General features: G+C 40.7%; 1 protein-coding gene across 1 annotated transcript; it reads left to right on the plus strand.

The window, feature by feature from the left end:
* The first annotated feature begins 1,952 nt into the window (after window positions 1-1,952).
* chchd1 (coiled-coil-helix-coiled-coil-helix domain containing 1) lies at window positions 1,953-7,958 on the plus strand. The gene is made up of 3 exons (XM_039784669.1): window positions 1,953-2,300; window positions 4,535-4,653; window positions 7,279-7,958. The coding sequence occupies exons 1-3, from the start codon at window positions 2,162-2,164 to the stop codon at window positions 7,387-7,389; spliced, it is 369 nt and encodes a 122-aa protein (XP_039640603.1). The 5' UTR covers window positions 1,953-2,161; the 3' UTR covers window positions 7,390-7,958.
* The last annotated feature ends 1,182 nt before the right edge of the window (window positions 7,959-9,140 follow it).

A 9,140-nucleotide genomic window follows, 5' to 3' on the forward strand; every position in this document is an offset into this window, starting at 1 on the left:
TCAAAGGCTGGTACAACTCGCCACTTCATCAACCTGAAACTGGGATAGCACAATTCTAACAAGCCATTTTACATTTAATTCAGATCAGGTTTTTATAGGCCTGCTTAAGCAATGGCGCACAACAGGCCGTAGTATGTTATGATTATATCACAACATAGGGGCGTTCGGGGGGGACGAAGTGGAGGCACTACAACCCCCTTAGTGTACATTTTCTTTCTGTGAGACATGTAACGCATCAAATGGTAGCATGTACAGGAGCAGCAGCCGACAGCAGCTCTGTTCTGCTCTCTGCTCTGTTCACAGTAATCATTTTCTCATAAATGATACGTTATTTCAACAAACCATCCACTGTTAATCAATAATGTTCATGTTTATGACTCGTTCCGTCCATAAACAGACGCTGAGCATCGCTAAACCCACGGACGGACGCTAGCATGTTGTTGAATCATTTGTGTTAACATAGACATGAATATTGCGGTTATGAGTCTTATCCTGTTTTTGATCATATTGGGGAAGTGATGTTTACATGGCACTCAGAGAAATCAGAACAAAGATGAGGGGGAGGCAGGTGGAGTCCAAAATATTTGATGAAGAAAAAAATCTTACAGGCACAAAGTCCAAAGTAGAAAGACTATGAACTATGAACCCTGGGAAACAGGCTAAAGACGACGATCGGACAAAGAAAGCACAGAGACTATATACACGAGGTAACAAGGGTAGTAACGAGGGACAGGCGACATGAAGGCCGATTAACAGGTGAAACACATCAGCGCAGGGCAGACAATCCCAAAAGGCGGGAAAACACAAGGCAGGAAGTCTGATAAGACCTGACACAGGAGAAACAGGAACTGTGTTCGAAACTGTTCTCTATCACGGAAACAGTGCACTATATAGAGTGTTCGCCATTTTGTAGTGGTGTTCGAAATTCTCCGCGGTTAATTTCATTTACTATATAGTCCACTATAAAATACCCACAATGCACAGCTAATCTACTGACGCAACCATGTTTTCAGTGTAGTGTCCGATGTGGTGTTGCCAGATATTACTCCACGTTACAAATGGAGAAACTACAGAGCACCTGTTTTATACGTGCGATATGATCCAAAGCTTATGGAAATCATTGCATGGCTGGCTAAGATCCAAATCCATACCTATAGAATATTTTGATTTCAAAACTATCCAGTTAGAAATCATTTGAAAGCACAAGAAAATTTGAATTCTTTGTTAATAATGTTATAATAATAACTAAATCCTACATACATACATGTGGGCAGTGGTGGCCTAGAGGTTAAGAAGCGACCGGGAGGTCGCCGGTTCAATCCCAGACCGGCAGGATAAAATCTGGGTGGGGAAAGTGAAAGAGCAGCTTGTCCCTCCCTCATCACCACCACTGAGGTGCCCTTGAGCAAGGCCCTTAACCCCAACCGCTCCAGTGGAGCTGCTCAGTGGCCAGCAGATCAGACTGTGGTTGTACCGGGCAGCTTCCAGGTAGAAATTAACTGTGTGAATGTGATCAGGTCGTCGTTTCAAATGTGAAATTATTCTCAATCGACTTCTATGCTCAACAAAAACACTTATGTCTGAATTTAACTTTTTCTAACCCCTTACTCTTTTTTTTTTATTATTATTTTTATTGTTGTTGTTATTATTATTATTATTATTATTATTATTATTATTATTATTATTATTAATTATTATATGACTAGTAGTGGTGTTTTTTCATATCTTATAGAGTTGGAATGCACATTACTAACATTAATGAGAGTTTTCTTTTCTACTTTTTTATTTCTTTTCTACATATTTTGTTTCTGTATATGCACCTCTGGTATTGACTATTTGTATATGTACATACTGGCGATGTACCTATGTTCTTTACTAAATAAAAAAAATAAACATTAGTGAGAGTTACGACAGCACCCAGACGTCGCAGTGGCTGGTTGCCGTAAACACGTGGCTTTTACGACAATGCAATACATCTTACGGCAAAACATGGCGCTACACTGATGAGATTGTTGAAATGAACGAGTCGTAGTAAAGTAAAGTAAAGACTGTTCGCCTTTTTCCTTCTCTGTCCTCTGACAGAGCTCCGTAGACAGCAGAGCAGCGCAGCGCCGGGCTCAGGCGGGTCAGTGAGGAGCAGCGGGGGGGCTCTTTCAGTGAGATGGCGGCGCAGGGAGGCGTCGTGTTCCAGGAGAAGGTCAGCAGACTGCTCAGCAGACAAGACGGGAAACCGGCGCTGAAACCCAACCGGCCTCTGGTCCTCAGAGACGCTGTGGCTAACCGCAAACTCAAGAAAGGAGGTATGAAGACCACGGCCCCCCCCCCCAGTGTACCAAACCTGGTGGTCCACCGGGCCTACGTTCCCCCTTAGTCTCAATCTATTTTTTAAGACGTGTTTTTAACTCCAGTTACAGTGCGGCGGCTCCGTTGGAAACTTAGCTAGACGTTGTCATATTTTCAAATGTCCAGTAAGCTTTTAGCATTGACCTTACGCAAATATGGCCCGTATGGAATCTGTCTTTGAAGTTTTTCAAAGGTGCCCACTGCCACACGTATTTCATGACTTTGTGGTAATGTCTGAAGTTCTACCATGGATCCTGTAAAAAATTTTGAGGAAAAAAATGCCTTGGTTACCTTGTTTCAAGCCATTCTAGTTTGGTGTAGAAAGCCTGCAGGAAGACTCAGCTGATTTGTGCCAGTTCTCATTACTATTCAACAAGCTAAGCTGTTTGACTCTGATTGGCTAACAGCTAGCCAATTAGAGCCTGGCTGTCAGCATCCTTTACCCAGCCCAACTGGGCGAGCTAATGAATAGTGAGCTCAGGCAATATGATGTCAGACTGACCAGCTTTTGTAATTGGTCTGATTTCTCCACTTATTTCTGTTCAGTGACTAGAGCTGACAGAGGAGCTAGCAGTTCATGTTCACATTCACCACATAACACACACACATATGGACCTAACATATAAAAAAAAAAATGCAAGTAAAACGGTTTTGTGTGGCAGGGCACCTTTTTAAATTCTCAATTTCGCTACTAAGTATTGGGGTCTACGTTAATGTTGCCATCAGTCTGTGACTGGTCCGAGCCTGGCCCGACGGCCAATCGAGAGCCTGTATGAGCTGGCCAGTTCTAAACAGGATCTGCCTATGTTCTGCTTCCAGCTGCCCTGCTGTACAACAACAGCTTTCCATTTCCTCTTGAGTGGAGCTGTGTTGACCCAGTAGCAAGCTGACAGGAAGGGGACGGTTGTGACAGGGGTTTTATTTGGGATTTCTTATTAATGGTGATGTCTCGCCCATACCTCCCTCTGAAGCTGAGCTGGGATTCCATATCCCGTCGACGGATTACAAGTAGGGCTGCACCATTTAAAAAAAGTCAAATTGCCATTAACAATACTGTGATTGCGATGTAATGGTACCATGAGTCTACTTGCTTGATTATCATGAAAATGCACAAAATACAAACATTTTGAAATGTTTATTTCTCAACTTGAACATACAAAGTGCAACGCAAAATGTGCAATTTTTAAATAACTTTATATTTTACAAAATAAAATAACAAAAAAACTATCTTTAAAAAATAGACATATTTGCTTTGCTCAACAGTTCAAATTAAATAAATGGAAGAATAAATGAGAATAAGTGCACATGCACATAGAGGTTTATGCCTCAACGCAGTGGTACAGGGTCCAACCTGTGACGATTTCCTGCATGTCTTCTCCCCCTCCCTTTCTCACCTAGCTGCCCTGTCAAATTAAAGGCGGAAAAGCCCCAAAAATGAGATTCATTCTTCTTATAAATTTTAGATCTGTAAGATCTGTAAATCTGAGTTTCTCCACAAAGAGTCATGCAAAAGCACCACTTTAATTCTTGTGTTTACCAGAGATGAGCTCGTACGTTTCTTGGAAATAAGTCATTCAGCATGAAAACCGCATCAGACATGACTAATGGACTAAAGAGATCTAAGTTGACTAAGACCAAAACAACCGATTAGTCCACTAATCGACTAAGAGGGAACAGCCCTAGTTCTAACCTCCGGTGGATTTGTGAGGACTATGGTTAACTGCTCCTCAGATCTCTGCAGGGTAAATCCAGACAGCTAGCTAGACTATCTGTCCAATCTGAGTTTTCTGTTGCACGACTAAAACTACTTTTGAATGCACACATGTTCCACCAAAACAAGTTCCTTCCTGAGGCGCTTAGCGCCGCCCACAACGATTTGTCATTGGTTTAAAGAAATGCCAATAAACCAGAACAGGTTTTTCTCCCATCCAAGAATGCTGTGTGGACTAGCCAGACCCTCCTCCGCAGCGCTGTGGAGGAAGGTCTGGCAATGCGAGACAAACCAGACAACAACTTAACATAAACGAACTGCAGCTGAATAAAAGCGACCGTTGTCATTCTATACGTTGAAATCAACAGCCGCCACCACTTCCAATCTTTCGAGTCCTTCACATTGTTAAGACTCTGTTGATTATGCAAGACATGAATCCAATAGTTCTGAAAGGGTAACCATGAAGCTTGTTCTCCACAGAGGCCACCTGTATCACAGAGATGTCCGTCATGATGGCCTGTTGGAAGCAGAACAACTTTGTGGACGGTCTGTGCTCTAGTGAGATGAACGCCTTCTACACTTGTGTTAACAAGGCTCAGGTATGTGTACATACAGAGCAACACAACTGACAAAAACCATGATTTGTACGGTCAGGTGACACGCGTGTTCCATTGTGTATATAGTATAGGAATGCACCATTCTATAGAGGGAAATGACACATTTACTGTAGAGCTGGGCGATATGGAGAAAATCAAATATCCCGATTTGTTTTTTGTTTTTTTTGGATCAAATACCTCGATATTGATATTGTGGCGATATTGTAGGGTTGACAATTGGTGCTTTCCCAAAATATTTACACAATGAGATTTTTGATAAATAATCATCAGTTATGTTGATATAATAACTATGTGGGTAAAGGCAAATAATAGAACAGCTAGAACAGTCTGGTGTGTTCAGAAAAGTACATCACTCTACTGTAATGCAGCCTTTAAAACACGGAAAAGGCAACACTTATGTCATGATAGGATATCCAAAATCTAAGACGATATCTAGTCTCCTATATCGATATCGATACAATATCGATATATCGCCCAGCCCTAATTCACTGGAAGTATTATTTTATGAAGCACACAAATAGTTGTTGTACACACTAGGGCTTTACAATATGGATTAAATAATGTCACAATATTTGTTAGGGGTGGGGCGGGGGGAATCAATTCTTAGATGCATCGCACTTCTCTCTAAAGGTTATGGCTCAATGCAGAAAAGTCAATCAGAAATGTAATCAGTCCGTTGTGTCTGCCTTATATAAACAAGCTGCAGATCAGAAATGATCAACAGGTCCGAGTCTTATGACGGCGCATTACTGATGATTTATTTCTTTGTATTGACATTATGCCCGTTTTTGAGTACCTTAATTCTTACTGTAAGAATTATGGCCAGTGAGCCACCATTGAATGTTGAAATGTTTTTGTAAATGTGAGTAGACGGAAATGTAAATTAAGAAATATATATTTTGCATTTACATCCCTAATGCAATTTGTGTCTAACTAAACAGAAAGAAAATGTAAGTCAATGAATCTGTTTACTTTTATTATGGTTTATTACACATATACTATGTTGTAAGCGTAGCAAGTATTCGCACAATAAGAAAAAAATAAACCGTGTAGAAAAAAAAAATACAGTGATGCATCGATAATGGTTTTGTCGTTGAATCGTAGCCCTCGGTTGATTGGCGAGTCAAATGTTTAGCTATTCCTCTGCCTCCTTTTAGAGATAATTTAACATGTAATAAATGTAGTCTTTTCATTCCTGTTAGCCCCCAGTATTCAGTGCTGACCTAATGTACAGTGCTCAGCATAAGTGAATACACCCATGCTAAAGTTGACTAAAAAGAGGAATAAAAAAAGTCATCTTTTGGAAATTGATCTTAATGCCTTAATTAAAACAAATGAGGAAAAATCCAACCTTTAAGGACACCAATTTTCTTTGTGAATAAATAATGTATCATAAATAAATGTTCTTCCTTAAAATACAGGGGGCATACAACCAGTACAACAAGTCCACCCCTATGTTAAATTCCCATAGAGGCAGGCAGATTTTTATTTTTGAAAGGCCAGTTATAGTAGTGCATAGGATGCATAGTATCCAGGATACTATGCATCCTGATAAAGTTCCCTTGGCCTTTGGAATTAAAATAGCCCACCCCCCCACATCATCACATACCCTTCACCATACCTAGATATTGGCATGGGGTACTTTCCATAAAATCATCTCTCACTGCAAATCAAACCAGCTATTAGTCTAACTGAAATAAAACCATGCCTGGGTAGTGCAAATCTCTTTTTAAAAAAAAATGAGTCGTGAAAAAAAAAAAAATAAAAGTAAAGCCCAACTTTTTTTTTTGAAATCAAACAAATAGAAATGTTCTTTTTTTTAAAATAGTCAAAAATTTATACTAGAGTAACCTACTTCCTTGTCCAGCTGCTGCAATAACAATGCGGAGGAGAAATCACTCTGCACAAAATCATCTGCGAAGTGTTTGATGGTTATTTATTCGTGCTTTAGAACATAATCACTGCCAAACAATCATGAAGTAAGCTTTATTGATCTCTCTGTACAATGAAAGATTCAAGTAGCGACAAAAAATGAGTTCTGCTGGCGTACAGCTGGACGGGTGTGTGTGACGTTAGCTGTTCACTGAATATGACGTAAAGCCCCGCCCATTTCTAGCACTTAAAGTAATTGTTAAGCATTGCTCCCGGGTTGACCCAGGTGATCTCTGAATTGTCATGACCAGGAATGTACCCATGTAGACTGGCTTGGTTTGAATTTCCAAAAGGAGGGTTGAACCCTGATCAGACAACCCCAACCCTGGTAGGTGGTGTGAAAGAGGTATACTGTAACTTGCATTAAACTGATCTAGGAGCAAAACGCAGACTGGCCTAACACTACAGAGCAGTCTAAAATCTCTTTGTGGAAATGGCCCCAGACCTTGGGAAGTCTCTCCACAGAGGAAATGTTACGTTTGTGCTCAGTACAGAGACCTCCCCACATCATCATTCACATGAGCCATTTCGATATCAACATTTTCTGACCTCATCTTGCAGAGTGGTGAAGCTTCCCATTCTGGGCTGCCAATGTGCAAAAGTGTCCTAGTTGTACTTATTAAACACATTTCTCATTAAAAAGCACTGGTAACAAATCACCCTTCTCTTTCTCAGGCCGCTATGAAGAATAAATCTGAACAGAGCAGCCTCCAGGGAGGACGTCTGCACCCAAAACAAGCCACAGCCCTGCTCAGGAGATATCCCAACCTGCGCACTGAGATCTAGGAAACAAACTTTTTAATGCATAACTTGTACAGACTTGAAATGTGCAGGTTAAATCTTGGAGTCTTGGAACTGGATTTCATCATGTTAAGGAGTTGTAAGCTACTGTATGATTTAACAAGAGAATATCATATACATGTGTTGAATTAAAAAAAGGAATGAGTAGAACACAGAAAATGGGGATTTCAGCACAAACCCACTGCACCACTCCTTTTAATATGTAAGATTTGTCAATCATTTCACATCGCTGACTAATACTCTGTAATGGGACAGCCTTTGTATTCACAACACACTGCCTTTTATGGTCTGAAATTTAATGTGACTTTCCCCTTGTGTCCTCAATTGGCTCTGATGAACGTGATGGCATTTATTCCTAATCCAATTTAGCAGAGTGGTCTCCTTCAGTGCAGAGATGTTATTAGTGGATGTGATTCTTCTTCTTGGGTTTCATGGCTCCTGGCTCGCAGCTTACTGTTATCACTGAACTTTGTAAATGCCTCGTCATTCCTGCGGAAGCAGAGATTGGTGGTTAAGAGTTGTTGAAATAAAATCAGCCTAAAGATTACCAGTAAGCAAAGCTCAGTGTGGTTGATATGGATATTCCTAAATGGATTTAAAAAATGGATTTTTTTTTTTATCTGTTAAACATGTACATGTTTTTTTCTCGGACTGTGCCCCATTTATTTCCATACTACACACTAATTCAAAGCAGGTTTTGAGTCTGTAGTGTGTTCACAGTATTAAGTGACAGTATGATTACTAAAAAACGGCATTTTGTTGAATGTGCACTGCTTTTCATGTACACGCTTCTCCCACAATGTGATCTACAAAGGGAATGGAGGAGGCCAAATTAATGTTTTCCCCATAGACTGTATATAATAGTGGATGTAGCATCCGTGACGTCACTTATTGGTATGTGGATTGCCGTTTCAAACATTGACCGTACATAAACTGGACCACCAGATCCCGTGTCTCTGGACGGAGACCAGTGAAGGATATTAGAAGTCTCTTTTATAAGTTGTAAGTCTTCTGGTAGCTGTGCCAAGAGAAATCTCAATCATTCCCAATCTTACAGAGACGGAGAGTGTAGGTATATGTAAGGAGATAACATAGGCACAGGATAATTATTGCTAACTAAAATGCTAGTTAACATTAGTAATTAAACCTAAACAGCTAATGTAAGTCGAAACTGCCTGCGAGCTTCTCCTGTACTATACGGTAATTCCTCTACTGTGTGACAGTAAGTCGCGTGGTTATGACCCAATCGTTAGCCTATTGTTATAAAAGCGTCTGCTACGGAGCCATAACGTGAGCTACAAGGTAATGGAGCCTTTTATACATTGTCGTGTTTCTTTAGAAAAAAACAACGGACAAATAGAGTCTTTAAACTCTTCAGATGTAAAGTTATTCGCTGTCAAAGGGACGTCAAAATGAATGGGATGCTAACGGCGGGTGATCGTGTGGTAGCATCAAAATGGCGCCGTAGGAGGTTCGAGTTGTGAAGCGAAGCTTACCCCCTTGGTTTCAAAGCCTTCTGATTGGGGGTAGGGGTGTCGCCATCTTGGTTTTTGCAACAAAGCGCGAAGATTTGTTCCAATCAGGAATAAAACACAGACGACACCCTACAACAAAAAGTTCAGGGCTGTTTTAATGTACACAGTGCCATGGTTAGCATTGCTAAGGCTGCGTTCCATTTACCTCGGAAATCCGAAGTGAGAGCAGGGCATGATGTCGCACCTCCACAGCGCTGCGGA

Source organism: Perca fluviatilis, chromosome 19 (assembly GCF_010015445.1).
Source record: "Perca fluviatilis chromosome 19, GENO_Pfluv_1.0, whole genome shotgun sequence".
NCBI lineage: Eukaryota > Metazoa > Chordata > Actinopteri > Perciformes > Percidae > Perca > Perca fluviatilis.

Excerpts from the sequence above, each read along its gene's own strand:
- chchd1 (XM_039784669.1), top strand. The coding sequence starts at position 2,162 with ATGGCGGCGCAGGGAGGCGTCGTGTTCCAGGAGAAGGTCAGCAGACTG. Across the intron at positions 2,301-4,534 it reads CCGCAAACTCAAGAAAGGAG|AGGCCACCTGTATCACAGAG; the intron begins GTATGAAGACCA and ends TGTTCTCCACAG. Across the intron at positions 4,654-7,278 it reads CTTGTGTTAACAAGGCTCAG|GCCGCTATGAAGAATAAATC; the intron begins GTATGTGTACAT and ends TCTCTTTCTCAG.